This window comes from Vanessa tameamea, chromosome 2 (genome assembly GCF_037043105.1).
Source record: "Vanessa tameamea isolate UH-Manoa-2023 chromosome 2, ilVanTame1 primary haplotype, whole genome shotgun sequence".
Taxonomy (NCBI): Eukaryota; Metazoa; Arthropoda; class Insecta; order Lepidoptera; family Nymphalidae; genus Vanessa; species Vanessa tameamea.
Window position 1 is genome coordinate 1281469 of NC_087310.1, and position 22948 is coordinate 1304416.

Consider the following 22948-nt stretch of genomic DNA (forward strand, 5'->3'; position numbering starts at 1 on the left):
TATTATAACGTTTATTGTATTTTAATGCTATACTTTTTGAAAACAAAATATAGTTACGCAATACAATATACAATGCAATATTGGACAACACCACATACATTACTATGATCCACATGTAAGTAGCTAAAGCACTTGTGTTATGGAAAATCAGAAGTAACTCAGACCCAAGACAACATAGAAAACTAGTGAACTTTTTCTATATCGACTTGGCCGGGAATCGAACCCGGGACCTCGGAGTGGAATACCCATGAAAACCGGTGTACGCACTACTCGACGGCGGAAGTCGTCAAATAATATAAACAATATAAAAAATCTGATATCTTTTTTATTATTTACTGAAACATGAAACGAATCTTACACATAGATTAAAAATTCCCACAATTATTTAAAATTTAAAAAAGTTTCGAATCGTCGTATCATTAAATATATCTCTTAGCATATTATCATATTTCAAGGTCTGAGAAATGCGATTTCACGCTCCTGTTATCGTAGTTTACGATCATTTAGCGACAAATTACCAAATAATATACAATAATTACCAGCTAATCTTCGAAAACAAAAGAAACTCGACGAAGGATCGATCATGATGTGTCAGAAAATTGGATTGGAAGTCATATAGGATCCACGTATCAAAAGTCACAGTAATGGTTTTAAGCATATCATCGAGCGTAGCGAACAATCGAGCAACGTTAATTAAATTAAAAATAAATGCAATAATACTTTTTTGTTAAAAAAAATTACCTCCGAGATGACCCAGTGGATGGGACTCGTGGATGGAGAACCAAAGATTACGGGTGAAAACCAAATCAAGCAACACTAGGTTTTCATGTACATAATTTGTGCTTACCTTATGCTTGGCGGTAAACAAAAAAGTCTTGAGAAAACATGCTTACGAACATGCGTAGAAATCAGATTATGAAATAAGAGGAAAACGGAGCGCGCAGAACATTATAGTGTAGCAACAACAGCGAATACAAATTAGTGCGAAACGACGTCTCTTTTTTGTTAATTCATTAATAATTAAAGTGACAGTTACACTTTAGACCGTTTTTGGTGTTGCTTTATAATCCGAGGCGTCGGATAATATGTTGTCAAATGTTTATCTACCAACTTGCGTCCTTTACCCAGTGGGAAATTTAACGCCTTTTCCAATAAACAATTCAAAATCATAGTCAAAATGAGTTCATTGTTGTCTTTAATACACCCATAGGTTTAAGGTATAAAGATTTTGCAGATCGCTTCTGTCGAAGCAATGTCACCAATTTGATTATTCCAATGGAATATAAAAAAAATAGTCTGTACCAATCAAAGGCGTTGTCATACTTGAGCATGTATAATGTACTAAAATCTCCTAACTTGGTTCTTGGTTGGTATATTTTTAAAATTATTTCAATATTTTTCTTCAGTTTGCCATCATAAAATCGAGTAACATCAGCAATAGCTTATGGTTTTGCACAAGTTTTACATCACCCCTGATTAATTCTCCATTCTCTGCTCGAACGTTGTTTGGAACATATTCGTAACATTAGAGCGATTTTGCCCATTCTAACATCTATTGTTAAATTATCTTGTTGAGAATAGGTATATCATATCAGTTAAAGGTAGTAAAATTGTCCATTTCGAAATCCCATAATCTCTGTTTAGATAACAGTACGCCAGAAGGTTATGTTAGCGTAGGGTCTACGCCGGAGTACTCTGCAGTCATAATTATTATATATTGTAAATAACAACTAAACAAGACTAAGAGTTCAACAGTGATAATTATACATGTATGCATTCGAATATGTATTTTATGTTTACTTGTTGGTAGGACTTTGTGCAAGCCCGTCTGGGTAGGTACCACCCACTCATCAGATATTCTACCGCCAAATAACAGTACTCTGTATTGTTGTGTTCCGGCTAGAAGGATAAGTGAGCCAGTGTAATCACAGGCACAAGGGACATAACATCTTAGTTTCTAGGTTGGTGGCGCATAGGTGATGTAAGGAATGGTGAATATTTCATACAGCGCCTTTGTCTATGGGTCACTTACCATCAGGTGGCCAACAACAAATGCTACAAAAAAAAATTAAAATTATCAAACATGTTATTTATCGTTTTTTTTTTCAGGTCATCGAACGTTACCAAACTGAAAGCGGTTCCGGTGGTCGCAGTAGCGGCATACACTCCGCCAGCGCGAGCCCTTCACCCTCTGACAGATCGTCCCCCCGCTCTCTCAACTCGAGGAACACAAGAGATATCACCCCACCCGTAAGTTTATCATTAGTTTAAAACCACCTATAGAATAAAACCGTAATACACAAAATTAAAACTGATAACGTGTACCAATAAATAAGGGCGTTACCTTATAGTTACAAAATTATTTAATTGCTGGTAACATTCTAAAGAATTGCAAAGATAGGTTAAGTTAAAATAGCCACCATCACCTATAGACACTGGCAATGACAGAAATATTAATGATCTCATATAATATAGTGAATACGCTAGTGGGAACTCAGATATTTTATCCTTTAATAGCATGTGAATGATTGCAATCAAATAAGCATATTGATTTGTATCTTTAAGTATGAAGTATCAAATTTTTGGGTCGACAAACTATGGAAATAAATCAAAGGGTGTTTTTTTTAATCAGTCCGTAATCTAAGTTAGGTACAAATTTATTTGTAACAAGTTTTTTGATCCCAACTCCGTTCATAATCATTGTAGTTAAATGTTGGGTTTTTTTCCATTAATAATCGTAAACTGACAAAAAATCACATATCTATAAAATAGGTCCGTTTACCTCGCTTAATTATTCTCGATCAATATAATTTACGCTTTTAACTAGAATCCATAAAACTTGGAAATCAAGATTATCAAACTATTGTCTTTACCTATATCAATTCTTCGACTCCAAGTGAATGTTTAATAATATATTTCCTCAACTTTTGTTTTTGCATCAATAATATTTTATAGTTTTCTTAAATATTAATCTAACTTTAGCTGTCCGGTGATTTATTAGAGTAGAGAACAATTTTATACGACGCCACTCACGTGAATCTTCTTGTACGTTGACGGTACTACAGACACCTTCACGACTCTGTCAATATTAGCCGTAGATGTTCTGAATTGAATAATACTTAACTACTAACTATTAACTTTATCGCATAAACAAGTCAACCATTTTCAAGAACCTATTTAAATTCTCATTACTATGTAGTAATGAGAATCAGTCATGTATCATGAATTAGTTATGTATATACATAACTGTTAAAAATAATGTAAATATTTATAATTATTATCAATTTCAGCTTCGTGACGAAGATGATGCATCTGACTGGGAAGAAGGCGAAGCCACAGATGATGCGGTTGAAGTTCCGCGACGAGTACCTTTCCCTGAATATGGAGGAGACATAGTGCACACATCAGGTAATTAAGATGATCAAGGTATAAAGTAATCTATTACCAGGGTTACCCGGGTTACAAGATGTTAAAGTCGCCTAAACTGAGAACATTTAAAATTACGAATCATATTTATTTTATTATTATCTAAAGTATTATATATTTTAAACTTCGTTGTTGGTGCCGGCTTAGTAAAATATTATATTATTTAAAGATATAAGTCGTCGTGACTTACATAATAAATATGAATCATAATCAAATAACGGCAAACATACGTACAAAACAAATTATAAGATAATGTTGAAGTACGACTGTTTACTTGAATCTTTCTGCTAAATAATTGAATTTCAACGATAATAATTCACAGATAATGAACTTCGTGACTTCGATGAAGTTTCCGGTAGTGATATACAGGCGGTGGATGGAACTTGGGAGGAGAATTGGTTGTTCCAAAAGAAAAAAATAAAGAATATTCAGTCAGCACCAGTTCCTATGCTGGTACCGAATTCCAATACACAATATAGAGCTCTCATCGGCGACAGAGATGCTGATGATACTACAGACCTCTCTGACAACGGAACCGATAATGAGGAAGAGTTAGAATACACAAGCGATATCAAAAAGGTCTTAAACTCCAAACATGTTATTGGAGGCAAGCCTAAAGTGGATGAATTTGATTTCGAACCAGACAGCTTAATGATCATTGATGGAATCGAAGATTATGATAAAGCAAATGAAAATAATACAAACGAAGAACCTGTAACAGCAACTAATTTGAATTTAGTCACCCAAAAAGATAAGGTTCACGAAAATATTGTCTATTCACAAGACGATACTCATGACTCTATACTAGTGCTAGGCGTAGATAGCGGACCTATAACAAAGACAGAGTTTAATTTAAAAGAAGAAATACATAGAACAGCGCTAAATGGTCACGATGAAATCTTTGACAATGATAACAACAGCAGAGATACCACAGACTCGAGTATTACGACGCATACTAAAGGTAAAACATATTGTGCTATTAAAAGTAGGTTAATTTACTAATAAAATTGTACTTTTTACTGTAAAAATGTAATTTATTGTGGTTATTACATTACCCCACTTTGACTACATTGGTATTTGTATCTTCGATAAACAAAAAATATATTATTTATTATTTTTTACAAGAGCTTTCTATTAATTTGAATATATCTATCATCCTGCTACAGAATCTACGAACACGCTAAGTCGCTCGGAGCGCGAAAAAGACTATGAAGAAACGGAAGCGTTGCCAGTTCAGAGATATGCCGACAGCCTACGTAGAAAACACTTCGAAGAACCGCAACAGTAAGTTACTATTTATAATGTTGGGTGCAATACCGATTGTAGGTACATCTATTAAATGAAATTCATAAAAAAAACCTTTCTTACAGATTTTCTACGGCTAATATTGAAAAAGAAGAAGAATTAATACCAGGTATACTATATTGTTTTTTCCTTTTTTGTAATTATTTGTAAGACGCGCTTTATAAAACAGTATCAACAAAATTGGTAAAGTATTTTTCTAATAAAGATTATTAATTTTAGGGTCTATAGCTGACAGAGAACGTAAGAAGTGGCTCAACTACGTGGAAATGCCAAACAATCCATATTCCCCAGAAGCTATTAAAAAACGACTTTCCTCCAAGAACACTTCCTCGTTATTTGATATTATAACAACCAAGAAAGATTTAGAAGATCCAAATCTACCAGATGGTAGATTGGAGGAAAACGTAACAAAAACCAATTATGAGGCCCACGAACAGGATTCCATGGAAAAATACATTCAAAATAAAATGGATAAACGAAAGCTAAATTTAAGCATAAGTACAGACGATGGTACGAATGAGAGGTCAATGAGCCCATCGCCTAAGGTTTCAAAAGACGTACTCTCAGATGAAGTTCCTCAATTTAAGAGGTCGGTACCTTTCAAATATAACATTCGATGTAATGTTTTTATTAATTGTAAATGTAGAAATGACTAGCTCTAAGGTTCTAACTATGTAAATATAAATATATTTTTGTATATTTCGCAAACATTGTAGATACGGGCGGGATTACTATATCAAAGAGGCCAGATCGTCGTCCGGCGAGCGCAAAATGGGATCCTTCAACGGCGCGAGCTCCCTTTCGAGCTCGATAAACAAATCGACCAGCTTAGAGAATTTCGATAGAGATTTCGCCTCGCCAGTAAGTGCCAGCAGCTCGTTGAGCGACCTCGAGGCCGCCGCGCTCCGCCACAGCGTCGCCCGCGCCGTCCTCAGCCCCCGCCACGCGAGCCCCAACTTCGCTATCAACCCCATATTTGAAACCGACAGACGCGACCGCCCCGATTCTGACTCGGACGGCGCCGTCGCCGGCCCGGACGCCGGCTCCGGCGCCGGTCCCGGCACCGACGACGGCGACGGGGACGTTGTTAGACTTAAAATACCGAAAACACCCGAGATCATGGAGAACCTTTTCGAAAAGTACGCAGATATTAGGCGGAGTAGCACGCTGAGGAGCGACGACCTGTGCTTTCGCGCGAAGCGTCGGCCTGGCCTCAATTTCACTTTCGGTGGAAGCGTAAGGTTAAGCGAAGGCTTTCGTAGAGATCTGTGGTGATCGAAAAGTTCCGATTAATACACCCCCATAACAATCACTGATAAATAAGATACCGAAAATCAGAAATCAGAATCTCCATTAACTATGTACGGTACCTACATAGCCGACCCGTCAAACATTATTTATTCTTACGAATTCATTCATATCTCATAGCCATAGCCTTTAGACGAATATGGTGAAAGCATTACTAGCAGCCTCTGCTGTAATATTTCCGACTTGTACTAAAATGCCTGCGAGTGTAAAAGTTGGCATGATGTTAATTTTAAATTTGACTGACTAACAGCACTCTGCACTTTTAACGATATAACGACTAGAACTGCACTCATAGATTTGTGTCCTTTTATAAAAGTTTTCAGTTCTATAACAACAGTAATCCTCCAAGAAGTTAGTGGTGAGTGTTGTAAGTTTTTGGCGCAAAATCTTGACTAACAACTCAAAGCTTTCCATCGAACTAACAAGACGTGTCTTAAATTTTCTTTTAACAGCAACAGCACTCACGCTTCGACTAAAATATTTATAACAACGCAACAATCACCATTGTCTTAAGGAAAATAATCAGCACCTGCACGTTTTTTAATTAACCTGAGTAACAATTTATCTTATTTGGGAATTTCTTAAAATTATCTACTCCAAGATTCAGATAATGAATTCAGTATCGCAGTTTGAATCATCGCAAATATTATAGTTATAATAGTTCTTTATGTTTAACAAATATTAAAATACATAAAAGATATTTTTTTATTATTCATATAAGTTTATTGTTTTTACGTTTTATTCGATGAAATAACAACCCCTAACTACAATACTGAATAATCTTTATATCTTAAAAGTGATCATAAATAATTAAAATATATATCACATACATAAAATCATTTATTAGATACTATCATGTCGTTTAAACTTTCAGGGACTATTAATACATCAGTTCAACACAATTGCTACCAATCAGCAGTATACGAAGTTTACTAAAGATAACGAACACGTATCAATAACAACGATGCCGATCGAATATAAAAATGAAATAATAATAGAATATGAAGATGTAAATGAACATACACTTTTTGCTGCCAAGCCCGGCTATACGGACGAAGACACAGACAAAAAATTCGAAGAAATATTACAATGCGCTTACAGTTCTGATAAAAATACTTTTACACTGACAGCTGATAAAGAAATGAATGAAAATGAGAAATCGCCATCAAGCATAGAAAATTCGTTAAGTTCAAGCAGCGTTGAAGATTCAATTAAAATATATAACGTACAAACTGGTGAGATTGTGAAATGTAAACCAGAAGATAAGATACCAACGAGATACGCAACGACTGACAAAAATGACAACATCGATATACCTGATATGAACACTGCAGGAGAAACTACTGAGATATCTATTGAAGACAGCGATGTCGGGGAGGAAGCGGTGACAATCGACAGCTTAAAGGAGGAAACAGAGCAAGTTGCGAGTGATTTGGACGAGTTAGCTCATCTACCAAGTGTGAAGGAATTAGCGAGGAAATTTGTAAGCATGGAGAGCCTCAGCGAACCTGTCAAGGTCAGTTACCTATCTAAACATTTTATCGTAAAAATGATTCATCTCTTTTCAGAAAAATAACGCCTTTATGTATTGTTATAATTATAATAAAATGACATGACAATATTTGGAATTACGTAAATTGCAAATAAATTTCATTATATTTTTGTTTATTTAATAATATTTTTAATGTCAATATTAATTTATCAAACATCCGCTTTACTATATTAAATCTTGATTAAGAATATTTATAACTTACTTCAGTTTTATTTATCATTTTTATTATATATATATATATATATGTGTGTAATAAAATATAATAATAATAAAAACAAGTTTAAATGAAAGTAAATACCTAATACATTGTAAATGCTATTCACTGCTAAAAATAATGATTTCAGACGCCACAACCTCTCTTGAAACGACAGAGAAGCAAAGAGAACATCCTCAGTCCAGACGCCAAACCTGCTTCCAAACTGACTTATATGCACAGCCTCACTGCAAGAAGTATATCCAAGGAATTCAGGGAAGAACTCAAATTGTCTATGGCCACCCCCCTTAAAGTTCCGGGCGGAGAAAAAGAAATACCAGAAGGAACAGAAGACATAACGAGGGAATCCAGCAGACCTGGAAGTCCAGTGCCCGAACCGGGGACGATAAAGACAAAGCTAGCCTTTTTCGAAAGTCTAAAAGAAAGATTTAGCAACAAATAAGTTGTGTTATACATATGAATCTTTTTGAAAGTCAGTCTCGAAAATATCAATCATTAATTAATACATATATTCATTACTTAAAAGTTTATGGAGAACCGAATTCTATAAGTAAATATACTTTTCTGATTTCCATTACCTAAGATAAATCATTATTATTTATACAGTTAAATTCCGTTATGACTACGGCTTATTTACTTTTTTGTAAATTAGTTATGTAGTTAGTAGTTCGATGAAAAATATACGAAATATGACGACAAAATGTGTGAGTACAGTTTTTGGAGCCAAACCATATAAAGTGCAGACCGCAAAATTTTTGTAATGAAATTTAATAAGAAATAAATTATAAGCTCAAAAGAACCGGACTTGTGCCTATTTGCACAGATAAAATAATATAAATAAAACATATATTTTAACGGTATTCAATTTATGGTGTGGTTGTAATTAAATTAAATTGTAGAGCATAATATAAATTATAATAAATAAATAATAAATGGTCACAGTAGATAATAAATTCATATCCATTAGGTTATGGTGTAAATACTTAGTGCCATTTTGTAATCATTTATAGCTAAAGCCAAAGTATAATATAATTTATATTTCCAAATTAAAATATAATTTATATTTATATAAGTTGTAAATAAAAAATCATTCTAGTGGGTAGGTAGGTTATTTCTCGAGGTTGTGTGTAACCATATGTTTAACTTGGTATTTAGTTACTTAAGATGTGCAATAAATATCATTAAGATGAAATCCACAGATAATAAATAGTTCTTTTATAAAAATGACTATAAAAATAATAATAATGATTATGTAATTTAAAATAAATACATAAAATTTATTATATTCATTTAAAACTTGAGACATACCATTATGTTTTGTGATGTAGAAAAAAAGGCCAATTATTGAAATAAAAACTTAAACAGTAAATATAAGTTGTTTTATTTACAAAAATACTGAATATAGTTTATTAATACTATTTTTAATAAATCATTTTCAACAAAATAATAAGTGTAGACTTAATAGTAACAAATATATAAATGTCAACAATATAATCACAGACAATAAATAATCAATAGAATATCCCTAATGTTTTGTGATAGGGTATTGCTTCCATTTCTTTAGCATGTTTCCTTCTATAGCACCATAGATAATAATCTATGAGACTTGAATTAGGAACTTCCACACTTAGACCAGTACTTGTAATCAATTCCTGTAAATTATGTTTGAGTAATTCAACGGCATGTATTGAACACCCTCTTATTTCTATTTCTTCTTCTGATCCACTTGGAAGAATATGATCTGTAAAATTTGTAAAAATTATACAGATTTTGATGTTTTGATGATGTTTATATATAGATTCCTATTGTCAAATATGAAGTTATCAAAGATATAATTATTTAAGCAAATCTGGGTAGGTACCACCCACTCATCAAATATTGTACTTCCAAACAGCATTACTTAGAATTGTTCCATGATGAAGTGTGAGTGAGCCAGTGTAACTACAAACACAAGGGATAACACATCTAAGTTCACAAGGTTGGTGGCCTATTGGCAATGTAAGGAAATAAAATAAAATTTCTTATGACATCAATGTCTATGGGAAGTGTTTACCAATTACCATTGTTTGCCAGTCCGCCTTTCTATGATATATTTATATATAAGATAATATTAACTGAAAAGTAATAATTTAGGAATTTACCAATACTTTCCACTAAAGGTAAATGTGTAGCATAATTACATGCACCATCAAAATTCCTGATATATTATAAATGTATATTTACTGATCATAGCTTTGCTGTAAATAATAATTTTATTAATAATTATAATTAATTGTTACCTTTCTTTAATTTCTCCATCAGCTCATTACTGTAACTCATAACTCCAAAATAAACCAAAACTTGTGGCACTCTGTAATCAGCGAACATTGTCATTTTATCTATATCTCTAAATTCTCCCCATCGAGTGCCATCAAAGAAATTCCACAAATCTGCTACCAATATTTGGGCCCTTTTGTAGAATGACACTCCTTGATCCTTGTACATAGCTTCATCACGAAAACATGGAAAGTTATTCACAACAATCTCTAATAGCTTTAATGCTGATTTATTAGATTCTTTCACACAGTTCAAAAATGTTCCTTCATATTTATTTATCAATATACTTCCGACTTCATGTAGAACAGATATTCGTTCATTGAACAACGGTATTTTGGCACTGGTGTCACCTCTTAATATGTGTGATAGTTGTTCTTCTGTTAACTTTGAATAATACTCAGGGTTTGTGATGTCATATCCTTCCTAAAATTATACATATTACATTATATTTACATATTAGTTTAAATAATGTATTAAGGAAACCTACATGCTGTTCTGCCTGTGTTATCTGCTAAGAATATATAATCATCAGCCCGTATTGGGGCAGCATGGTGGAATAGGCCAGCAGTGGGATAAAAACAGGCTAATATTTTAGATTTGTTATGGATATAAAGTACTTATGATGTTTATTTTATTATTCAATTCAAAAACTAAAAACAGGCCTTAATTATAAATATATATATTAGATGTTTTATTACATTTTATGTCTGACTTTACTGATAGTGATTAATATTTAATACATATTAAAAAATGCTAGAGATAAATATATGAATGATGTGTAAGTGATACTCAAACATATCAACATAATCTTATGTTGATATCTATCAGAAAATATTTTCAATTCCCTACCAAATTATATAATAAGCATTATTTATTATAGATAGTATTTTGAGCTGCGTACCCAATTTAATAAATAACTAAAACAGTATATAATTGTACCTTTAAAGCTCTGTGTAATGCAGCTTCTAAAGCAAAGTAACCAGTATATCCATTAACTATCCATTGTGTTTCTTTACTCTGTGACCAGAAACAGAAATTCAGAGAATCCGTCACAAATATCCAGTCAACTGCTTGTGGATGATCTTTATTGGGGTGAATTGTGTCTGCTCCTGCATCTGGTATCTGCAGTTTATTATCTTTTAAAGATGAGAACATCTGTAAAAATACATAATTCAAAAATTAGGAAAAGAAGTAATAGCTTCTTAAACACTCATGTTTGTGCAAATTTATTTTACCTACCTCTTTACAAAGCTTTTCTAAACCATCCTCGTGAATTCGAACATGTTGTGCTCGAGTATTTATAAATTTACCTGATTCCGCTGGTGATAAAAATCCATTACGAACCATGGCACCTGTTGAAATATAATAAAAACTTTTAAGTAATTACAACTTTTTTATATCACCTTAACTTTTACAAAATTCTAATCGAGTATGAATTACCTATTTATTTATTTTATAAACTTAAAGTTTTGCTTAATGTCTATTTAAAATGTATGTTTTAGTTTACAGGTAGCCAACCTATATTTCTTATACTTATGAATAAAATATCAGTCATCACATCTCAACAAAGTCTAAATAAACATACTTCTTGACTTTGACATCTTTAATAAAATGCAATAAATGTGTACAAACTACAGTGTACACTGTACACTATACATATAAAAAGGAAAAGATGAAATGAGACCGTATGAACTATCAAGTTCGAGCTCTAGAATTATATTAAATAAAAATGAAAATATTTTCATCGACCAACTTTTATTTCATTAATTTCATCTTTACTGTGCTTTTAACTTTATACATATTTGAATTTAAGCGTTAATTGGAACTTTTTATATTTGGTATTATTCATTGACATTGACAGTGACGATTCCGCTAACCTAAACTTAACATATAAACGGAGTTTTGTATTTAATAATATCATTGTAATACTTCCTTACAATGCCGTTAGATGTGCAGGGTACTTTCGTCTCACAAAAAATAAATAAAATAAGGTGGATACCCGAAGATTATGTTGAAACAAAACATTTTTTTACCGGAAGTTGGGATGATGAAGAAAATTCTATAAAAGTTTGGAGTTTTGAGTCTCTTAATGAAGACGAAGACGTTGAATATCCAAAACAATTATCTGAATACAAGGTTGACGGGGATGTTACTAATATAAAGTTTCTAGACAAGAACTCAATTGCTGTTTCTATTTCGAGCGGAGACGTTCGCATATTAGAAGTAAGCGCCTATGATAGACAGACTCCCTTAAGAGAAGTTCATACTTGGAAAAAATTACACAATTTTAGGTAAATAAAAATACAAATACATAATTACTATTGCAAGTCTTTTGTTTTTTTGCATTTAACAGACATTTTTTTCTCTAAATTTGTAAATATCTTATTTTTCTAGCTCAGAGAAATGTTCATGTACAACATTGGATACCTTAGAAGGAGATATAGCGAGCATAGGTGAAGATGGAAATATAAATATTTTAAATAGTAGAAGAGGAGACATAACACGAAGTATTAAAGGAGCGGATAGCTGCTCCTTGCATGCAGTTTGTTTTATCAAACTAAATGAGGTAATAAATATTTCACAACAGTATTATGTACATTTAACCTAAGATGTTATTACAACTAGTAACTTAAAAATGAATAATACCATTTCGAAAATTACTCATTTCTATTACCAGGTGATAACAGGTAACATTCGAGGTCACATGAAAATATGGGATTTAAGGTCAACAAATGACAAACCTGTGGCAGCATTTTTGCTCGCTGGAGATGAACTGGCAGCAACATGTATTACTCGTCATCCTACTCAACCTCACATTATATTAGCCGGCAGTGAGTCAGGAGCCCTTGCTATGTGGGACCTCCGTATGAACCAATTCCCTACATCTTTACTAAATGCTCATGCGGCTGGTGTTACAGAAATGCAATTCCACCCTGAAAATCCTAATAAGCTGCTCACAAGCTCTGTTTCTGGAGAAATATGGGATTGGAATATGGAAACATTGACAAAAAAAGGTTTAGATGAATATGTTCCATTAGATGATAAAACTGCGTTAAATGTTAATTCATTAATGCCGACTCTACATAAAGCGATCAATTCTCTGCACTGTGACAGAGGAAGGATACTCTGTGGTGCTGATAATGAAGCTATCTACTTAATTAAAAACTTTAAATATTGAACTGTATATTTTTTTGTTTTTTATGCATTCCAAGCAAGTAAGGCATTTTGTCCTTATAAACAAGAATTTAAAATCTTTTAATGTTTTATGTTTAAACAGATTCAGCTAATAAACCAATTAACTACCATAGTCTGAGTTTAATTTTTTAATAATGCAATCTTTCTTAGTTAAAAGTGAACATTGATGATTTATTTCATTGGCAATAAATTGGTGCCTCATTTGAAATACTAGTTGTCGCCCGTGGCTTCGTTAGCGTTTTAGGGGTTGGTTGTCAGATGTACAGCATAAGAAGGAGCATAAGTCCTGCTGGCATCCTTGAAATGTAAGCTGGCAGGAGCTGGATGCGAGTTGCCGAAGAAAGACCACAGTGGCGTGCAATTGGAGAGGCCTATGTCCTGCAGTGGACGAATGCGGGCTGATGTGTGTGTGTGTGTGACGGAGTAACAGACTGGCAGGCAGAGTTACTTTCACATTTAATATTAATATAGATTAAGGCAATATCACTTTTGTAATAATCCAATCTATTGTAGTTTGATTAATTACTCAAAAATAAAAATCGAAATATTATTTATTCGAGTATATATTCAAGCTCAAAAGCAATCGTCTTGTTACAGTTGACTTAAATGTAAAAGCTACTACCGGTTAGGAAAGTAGATTCTGTAACTGAAAAGAAACTGTTTTTTGATAAGATCTATAAATTTTTTAATAGACCAAATTAAAAGTAACTGGAATCTTATAGAAACGAATACCGTGCCCAAGGATGTATTAACTTTGCAGTCGGAAACTAGGTGTTATTAGTTTATCTTTCCTCATCTGTCTATAATAATGTCGTAAACATATTATGAAGCAATTGTAAGTATAGACTTTATTTAAAACATCCCGAAGAGAGTCTCGAAAATTATAAATAGACCGGACAGCTCTTTTTTCTTAATAAGTGTTAGAGATTAGCCCTAGCCTCTAATACGGTGCTATGTCATAGGATATCATAATTAATTATATCATTAATAATATCACATTATTATTATTATTACATATTATAAATATATACAATTATTATTGTAATTAGTTGATCAATAATTTGTACAACTTTAGTAGTTAATATTATTTTATATGGAATAACATTTAATACTGGCATGTAACACTATTTCCTATTTTAAAAATGATTGAGCTGTCATAAGGAAAACAATTGGATGATTGTGAGGTATTGTAAAGAAATATAGAGAGATTGGAATATCATTGTAAAACATAATTTTATTTTGCCATCCCGAACTACTGAAATTACATAAGTTATTTTTTTTTCCTTTTTTTGATTGATATCTTGATAATGATTTACAAAAGAATATGGTGACGTATTGGTATTTTATAAGCCGTTAGAAGCAAAATCAAACCGGAACAATCATGTTTGTTAAACTACAATTAAGTATTAATTTAAAGTACACATTTTACTAATACATTTTATAATGTATATTATATATACGAGTAGCGATGGGGTGGGCTTAACGTAGGGTTGCCAGTCACCTAAGAAAATTATGAAAAATAGCGGGAAAGTTTGTTATTTTATAATCGGTAGCAATTATTCTGGCTTTTGTTAGGCATTTTGTAAATACCTTAAATATACGAAGGGTAACTCGATTGTGTGCGACTGCACGCCTTTGTGCATAGCTCGCTATGCAATGACGACGTGATAGCTTAAGAAAATGTCAAAGTCAGTTCTGTTAGCTGAAAATGGCGGCCTGGTTTTTTAAGGCCCGGCACACGGGGTACATATTATAGGGTACACATGTGTGCCTAAATAATAAAAAAAACAATTGAATAATACATTTTTATTTGTGAAGTAAATACACTTACGAGTAACATATACATAGATAATACAAGTCAGTCTTTGCTTGCCTAGTCAATTGGTACGATATTTATACATTTTATTATTTACAATTACATATTAAGGATAAACAAGGATCGTGAGTAAATTAAGTAAAATATCATGCTATATAAGGCACCATCACTACAACCGAATTCTCACAAGTGGTAACGCGTCCGACGAACCCATGGCACCACACTCATGTCAAATCCTAAACTAGGGTACAGCCTCAAAAAAAACTGGAATAAAATTATCGATAGTACTAAATAACACCGATGGAAAAAAAGGTATATCATATTTGGCATCTCATTCACATGTCGTATACCACACTAGATGCGTTAACGGTTAAATTAACACAGAGTATATGCATCAGCTGACCAGCGCCGTCGGCCGGCGGGGCGGGCGCGGGGCGCGCGGGGCGGGCGGCGCTCACGTGTGCGGCGCGCGGCGGTGCGGCGGCGGCTTGCGGTGCGCGGCGGCCAGCAGCGCGGCGGGCACGCCCCACAGCCGGTCGCACCAGCGCATGAGCGCCTCCGTCACGTGGCAGCTGTTCGCCGCCGTCGCCAGCTGCGTCTCCAGGCTGTCCGACGCCTTGATCAGAAAACTGTCAAATATATGGAGATTTAACTTATTATGCTTCTTAATAGACTGCATACAGTCGGTGACTCTCGCGGAGGCAGTTTTTTTTTTCCTAGTAGTTATTTTCCTTTGACGGTTTAAGTAAGCATATCATTACAAATAATTTCAGTGAATATACTCTTCGGGCACCGACCTGGGTGGGAACAGCGTGGGCGCGATGATCATGGCGACGTTGTGCTCGCTCATCTTGTTGGTGTCGCTCATGGCCACGATCTCCCGCACGAGGCGCAGGATCTCCCGCAACGTGGCGCGCTGCTCCGCCGGCAGCAGGAGAACCAGAAGGTTCAGAGCGCGTCCCTGGGTCGCGCCGGATAATGCTGGAAAAATATACAAAATTACATCGATAAGAAATATTTATTTATAACGATTATAAATCGAAAATATAAAAGAGCAAGGAGCGAGATTAAATTAGACTGCGAGTGGAGGAAGGTGAGCTCACCGTAGGTGTGGTAGAAGAGGCGCATGAGCTCCTGCGTGAGCGGCGGCTGCGGCAGCGCGCGCAGCAGGCGCTTGAACACGGCGGCGAGGTCGTGGCCCGCGGCGCGCCGCAGCGCCGCCTCCACGCCCGCGCGGTCGGCGTACCACTGCCGCTCCACCAGCGCGCACAGCGCCTCCACCTGCCCGCGCGCACGTCTCACTTCAGAATTCGGTGCAGTATTTGGCTTTTTGTGCTCGGTTTGAATGTTTTTTATTAGATACTTTGAACAGGAAACTGTTAGAAACTTAAAAGTAACTCTGTAGTTACATAGTACAGTCGTCTATAGATATGCCTCGACACGTAAACTCCGAGAAAAGACAAGGACTACTTCTTTAATCCCTCGAGGGCTTAAAGTGTGCGAGCCGCTAGTTAAATATAAAGTTTAAAAGTTAATCGAAAAAACAGCGGTCCTCTTACCTTGTGTTTATTTCCGGAGACTCGTAGTAATCCCTCATCTTTAGTTCTCGCGCGCAGAGCAGACGAAAGCGCTCGCAGAACTGACGGAACCGAACTCCATGTCTCTTCCCATAGGATCATGTCTTTGCGCAGAAGAGTTTCTAATGCGACACCGAATACTGTGCCTTCTGTTGAATAATAAATATACTAGTCAAGTATGATCAATCTAGAGAAAAAAACATCTGACACTCTCTGTACTATATTTGTCATTCATAACTATTATAAAGTCAATTGTTACTTTTACTTTAAATGTGGTAATTAGTTTTAGGGAATTAAAGTAATAAAAAAACGGTTTACTTTTGGGGTATTTTACTAATCTGAAAGGATATGTAATGGTAAAATGAAAATTTAAACGAATATTTAAAATATACCAAAAATACGCAGAATCATTTCCAATCCTTTTTAGTGCAATAATTGTCACCTAATACTATAAAATATGAATTTATGAAATGTATAAATAAAGGACGCAGACAAACTCTATCCCCGCATAAGCCCATTACGGAACAAGAACTATGTAAGTCTATTCAAGAAATAATTGTATTGACGGTACATGCGTGACGGTGAGGCAAATATTAGAACCAGCATTTTTGGAACACATTTTTTTATCCTCTGTCTACAGTAGAGCGCGGTTATTTAAAATAACGAAGATCCTTCGTCAGAACTAACCTTCCTTCCGCTTCTTCTTCGGCGTTTTCCTCTTGTGGAAGGGCAGCGAGTATCTGTCGAAGAGAGCCGTCAGTTCGAGCCAGAGTAACGGCTGTAACTTCTTCAGCTGCGGTTCGCCAACTGTCTCAATGTCCACCGTGCTATCCGGTTCTGGCCATTCCTGAAAGATATTTTTATCAGAATTCTAATTTATATTCACTAGAATAATTAAACAAATATTTGCTGAAATCTACTTGAAATATAATTAAAACCTTGGACTATTTTTGGAGATTTTTTTATACTGTTATTAGAAATTACACGCGTTCATAAATTAAACCAACCTCTTCATGGTCTATCATCTGACGATCCAGATTGAACTTATGTTCGAAACTTAACGGCTGTTGCGCAGACGCAGCGCTCTTAGTCCGTGAAACCGGTGCGTGTTTCCTGCAAACAACGAAAGAGGGATTAAAATTGATAAAATCTCAATTTATTTCCTTACGTTTTAAGAAATAACATAACAAATTATATTCTCTAAATTAAACTAAAAACTGTTTACTTTTCGTTTCGGAGGGCCGAGATACACTCATTGCGGAATAAAATATGTTCTAGCACTATTTAGTTATTAGATGTTTTTGTAATCCATCTCGGACTCGGCGGTGTTGCTAGGAATATAAAAACGGTAAAATTGTCTATGCAGTCCTCTGGACTAGACCCTGCTAGTAATAATCAGTACATTTATAGTACAATTAGTTGGTAAACAAATCAAGCAGTAGCTGACTGTTAAGGTACCTAATAAAAAAATATATAATAATTTTAATATTTCATATAATAACAAAACGTTATTTTTTTGTAATCGAAGATAATTTTTACTGCCTATTGTATTATGTTTTGTTGAATAAAAAAATATTACTTACATGAAAAGGTCATTCTCTTTTAAAATGGACCCATTGATGCGTTCCTTGCCTATTCTCGGTCCCTGAACTGTCCCGTATCTCTGATAACCCAAAAGCTCAATACCCTCTGAAATATTAAATTATTATTATTAAAACTTGAATGTTATATTATTGAAAATTAAATTTGATGTTGATGATTTATGAAATGTGATTCAGTAACTCACCGGTGTTGGAGGCGATATCGGCCCAATGCAGATCATTTGGTTTGAAGAGCTCGTGCACGGGACGCGGAGGGGAGTGCGGTGAGTGCGGGCCGGGCGGGGAGAGGCGCGTGCGCCGGGAGGCGGGCGCCGACGGAGTGCGCGCGATAGGTGCGTGCGTGCCCGCGGGGTAGCTGTCGCTGAGGAATACGGAAAACGTATTTGATACATTATTTTGCCAATGGATGATATGACAGAGTTAATAAAATATTATAAGAATACTTACACAAAGTCAGGTGGCGTAGCGTTGTCTGCCCACTCAGTGGGTGGGCTGCCGGAACCCCCACTTGGCAGCGAGTCCAGCGAGTCAGGGGTCGCACTGCGCGACCGAGGCTCACTGCCGCTCGAATTCTGGAGAAAATAAATATAATTATTTAGTGTTCTGGCAAATGTCACACTACCTTATCTACATATGTACCTACATTGTACAAACGCAAAATCTAAGTTTGCTGGTTTTTCTAACCTGCTGGTTAGAAACTTAGATTTTGACAAGTAGCTATGTAGTTATAAAATCAAAACCGGACCGTGCGGGTAACTGAGGCTAGAAATGCTTACGTATATCGTGCGGTTACAATTACTTACGTAAATAGTCGATTATCATAACATTTTAATGGTTTATACTTTATGAACTTCTCGGAGAGTTAACTTTAATGTCTATTGTAGCTATAATTATTATTATTAATATTGTTTTCGTATTATGCGGTAAATATTATACGACAAAATTTTATGCTCAACCTATAACGACACTCGTTAAAAGATTAAAATGGTCTCTTAACTTATAAACTCGTAGATGCTAAAGATTTGTAATGGTTATTAAACGATTAATCGAACAAATTATTTGATAGACATGTTGAAGGGAAATGCCGCACCTACCGGTTTGTGTAACCGCTTTCCTAATAGTAACATATGTAAACTTCTGAAGCAATCGGACTAACAAATCGTTGATTGAAAATGATATATTATGAGTGTTAAATACGATTCTTGTTGAAATAGCTCTAAATCATGTATTAAAAATTTTGTATGTTTTACCAACGTGCAAGCTTAACTTGTATTATTATTAATTTAACCATTCATATCAAAGTTACTAATTATAATAAAAAGATTAGATAATATCAACCTACGGTGAAAACAACATGATTGTCAGAATTGTTATACTCGTAACATAAACGCAAGCATCAAACAAAAATTTATTACGCCTGATAATCGTTTGCCTGTTTACAATTTTACAAAAAAAAACGAGCAAAAAGCATGTGTTGTTAAAATATAAAAAAATATATACAGTAAAAGGGATGACTATTTTCAAAAATAATGGTTACTTCAATAAACCCTGATGTCCGGGCTTTCGAGCGTTGGAGTCGGGGCAACCGAGACTCGTATTTTTTTTTTTACTGCAAGGCTATGTAATATTATTGCTTTTATTTTCAACAAAAAAAACATATACCATTGAAAGTCAGCACTTCTATATACTAACCAAAAAACAAAAAAAAACAAACAAACACCGGAACGGAACACTTAAAACGTTACAGAAATAAATAAAAAATACAAGTTAATTGTTTCTTAACTACACACGGTTTTTGTTTAATAGAAAGTAGCGTGAGAAGACTAGCGAGAGATACATTTATATATATGCCGTAATCAATGACGAACAAATAGACGAAGGGATTTGCGATTGTTTCGTTTAATGGGAAGTGAAATTATTTTTTCGACTATTACGTTTTTCTTCTTGTCACCGTGTCATGACGTTATATAACAAATGAAAGTCGGTGTTAACTAACTTACGTTGAAATGTGTTCCTCGATCGACTACTCATAACAATTCTGATTAACTGCCTAAGTTCGACACAATGACCTTTCAACCTTTATGATATAAATAACGAATGTTTTTATTAGATATTTTGAATTTATTTAAATTTATCAATAAATGCAATTAAGTTTTGATGGTCAAAATATATTAAAGTTACGTAAATATTCTGTACAAGATTATTTAAGCAATATATCAAATAATAATTACGTTAATTTTGTATATAGTATACGTTTGATGAAAAAAAAAGTGCTTTGTTTCCTATCAGTTTTTCTCAACAGTAACTACATTCCGCTTTCCTCTTCTCCGGTTGTTTTTCTCGTCCTTTCAAATCTAGCCGAGAGACTTGATTTGTTGACAGTTATTAGAACACTTAAAAACAAAGGTTCTCAATATGTATTTCCAATCATGTTTCGAATGAGAACTTGCCACGTGTGTATAACCTCAAACCTTCTCAAGAAAACAAAGAAGAAAGAAAGAAAGCTGGCCTTAGCTTAGCAGATTAGATGAGATATTATGTACAGCTTGCTACTTTTTTATTAATATCTACATATCTAGTCATATGCATATCTTCAGTAACTTCCATTTTCCACACGCCCACACAGTACATCCAAATAATTCTTGGTCTGCATCTTGAATTATCTCGTAATGAATATAAAACCTCTCCATGTAGTTGAACATAATATAATAACCCTTTTCTGATATATATATATACAAAGACCCTACTTTCACTTAGTTTGAATACGGAACCCGCCACATTTACAAATAACTCATAAGATTTTCAGAAAATACATTTAATTGAATGAGTTTTTATCTCTTTATCTAAAATTTAATTCGTTAATGAAAATATTATTTTTTTAGAAATAATTGTCATTTGACAAGAGGCTATCATCCCGACTACTGTGATTGATTTTAATAAGCTGTGTGTTATTTATCGATGTTGAAGGGAATATCATCACGCATGTTTACCGATCTCCAAGTTTTCAACATTGGGTTAATTCGTCGGAGTTGTAGAGTGTAAAGCAGATATTTAATAAAAATAAGCCTTAATTACATTTCGTTGATCTTCATTGACAAGTACATAAGCAAAGACATCACATCATAGTTGTATCAAAATTATGCCCATTGAGGAACGCAATAAAATTATTATTCTATTGCAGCCCGTCACTGCTCTTCCACGAACATACATACATGATTTGATTTAAACGCTCACTTCTCCGAAGACGATGTCGTTCAACCCAGGATTAGAGCTAGGAAGTAGAGTGCTTTGCAGTTTAATCTCTACATATTTGTAAAATACGGTTACATATAACGGTTATATAAAAAATGTTGACATAAACATCATTTTTGATGTTGATGTCGGCGTGGACAATGAAACGAACAGACGATAAAAATATTCAATCAAATACCCATCCCAACCAATCAATCAATTTCTAAAAGATATGACACCCCGTCATATTGCTACAACTGATGATGGGATGATTCGTTAATATTTCGCCGTCTGGACGAAAGTATAGTTACTTTATTTATTTTCTTATCATCGGAATTATGATTCAAGGAAAAAATGCTTTCAGCATACGTGCCACCATTTCCCGCGCTCATTATTAGTACAGAAACTATTTAAAATTTTGGTTTTTATATACTAATTTCAGCCCTCAATTTATATAAATTGACGTTTACGTAGATGATAATATAAATGTGAATATCCTTAACAACGTCGACATGATCCGGGACGAGCAACACCGCGGCTGATCACGAAGTATCATTGAAAGAGAGTGAAAAAATGTCCTTCCAAAGCAAATTATCCCGAGAACAACTCCCGAGATATTCAATGGTTATTCTTTTTTTATATTATGAGAAAACAAAAAATATTAGAACATTATATTATTTTTTGATATAAAGTCGTTTGTTAAATGAATTTTAATGTAATTAGCACAAATCGTAATACATAAGTATATTGTTGCGCGAAACGAATCTAACACACAGTTGTAGTTCAAACATTTGTCTTTTTATACAAATTTAAATGTTTATAATTACATATAAAAAATATATGTTTCTTAAAATATTAAATTTATTTATTTATAAATAAATGCCTTATAATATTGATAAACAAATTAGATGTAACTACAAACAAACGCCAGGAATGATATTGCGTTTAAATTCAACCTTAAAATATATCTCATACCAAGATAAGAATTTTTCAAAATATTTTTATTCAACTATTTAGAAAGTTTCTAACACTTTCACATGTAACGTTTCGATGTAGTTCTAAAAAAAAAAATCCGAGTTATGAGTTAAATTTAAAACAAACGCTTAATAGCTGTTAAATAATTTCAAGCTATAATCGGCAAAGGGAAGCTGTCTATTAAACAGAGAATCGGGGTCGACGCATCAATATGCGGCTCTCATCGCGCTCGACGCACATCGTATGTTAATGCTTAATGGCTCGAGCAAACGGATAATAAACATATTAAGATAGTTTCTACACGATATCATCATTTTGAACTAACATTATCATACGACGAACCTTTCAAATTGGAATATAATCACCGTTTTTTTGTCTGTGAAATTAATTTACGTTTTTTGAAAACATAACATAGCAACATACAGCAACATA

The 22948-nt window shown here is 34.0% G+C and overlaps 4 protein-coding genes across 15 annotated transcripts in view; 2 read left to right on the forward strand and 2 right to left on the reverse strand.

Moving 5' to 3' along the window:
• Positions 1-9179, forward strand: part of M7bp (Myosin-7a binding protein) — a 114264-nt gene extending 105085 nt beyond the window's left edge. For 6 of the 8 annotated variants that reach the window (XM_064216219.1, XM_064216216.1, XM_064216225.1 and 3 more), the window contains 9 exons: positions 2110-2250; positions 3291-3408; positions 3749-4387; positions 4593-4710; positions 4797-4840; positions 4951-5320; positions 5448-5592; positions 6914-7555; positions 7936-9179. In XM_064216219.1, the coding sequence (XP_064072289.1) occupies positions 2110-2250; positions 3291-3408; positions 3749-4387; positions 4593-4710; positions 4797-4840; positions 4951-5320; positions 5448-5592; positions 6914-7555; positions 7936-8247 (2529 nt within the window). In that variant the 3' untranslated portion in view covers positions 8248-9179. Of the gene's footprint in view, positions 1-2109; positions 2251-3290; positions 3409-3748; positions 4388-4592; positions 4711-4796; positions 4841-4950; positions 5321-5447; positions 6398-6913; positions 7556-7935 lie in introns of those variants that run through there. The other 2 variants (XR_010309275.1, XM_064216235.1) reach the window with 2 other exon arrangements.
• On the reverse strand, positions 8683-11473 carry LOC113398194 (queuosine 5'-phosphate N-glycosylase/hydrolase). The gene is made up of 4 exons (XM_026636809.2): positions 11361-11473; positions 11061-11276; positions 10085-10544; positions 8683-9546 (listed from the first exon to the last, which is right to left on the reverse strand). Exons 1-4 carry the CDS (start codon positions 11466-11468, stop codon positions 9317-9319), a joined length of 1014 nt encoding a protein of 337 aa, XP_026492594.2. The 5' UTR covers positions 11469-11473; the 3' UTR covers positions 8683-9316.
• Positions 11474-11992: 519 nt separating this feature from the next.
• Positions 11993-13424, forward strand: LOC113398193 (nucleoporin Nup43). Its single transcript, XM_026636807.2, has 3 exons — positions 11993-12412; positions 12516-12687; positions 12799-13424. The coding sequence occupies exons 1-3, from the start codon at positions 12060-12062 to the stop codon at positions 13297-13299; spliced, it is 1026 nt and encodes a 341-aa protein (XP_026492592.2). The 5' UTR covers positions 11993-12059; the 3' UTR covers positions 13300-13424.
• A 1683-nt stretch (positions 13425-15107) lies between these two features.
• LOC113398190 (rho GTPase-activating protein conundrum) overlaps positions 15108-22948 on the reverse strand; it is a 90759-nt gene continuing 82918 nt past the window's right edge. For all 5 annotated transcript variants that reach the window (XM_026636801.2, XM_026636800.2, XM_064220810.1 and 2 more), the window contains 9 exons: positions 18758-18882; positions 18496-18671; positions 18293-18398; positions 17717-17822; positions 17397-17556; positions 16692-16858; positions 16236-16413; positions 15930-16113; positions 15108-15761 (listed from right to left, as the gene is read on the reverse strand). In XM_026636801.2, coding sequence (XP_026492586.2) covers positions 15587-15761; positions 15930-16113; positions 16236-16413; positions 16692-16858; positions 17397-17556; positions 17717-17822; positions 18293-18398; positions 18496-18671; positions 18758-18882 — 1377 coding nt within the window. In that variant the 3' untranslated portion in view covers positions 15108-15586. The remainder of the gene's footprint in view (positions 15762-15929; positions 16114-16235; positions 16414-16691; positions 16859-17396; positions 17557-17716; positions 17823-18292; positions 18399-18495; positions 18672-18757; positions 18883-22948) is intronic.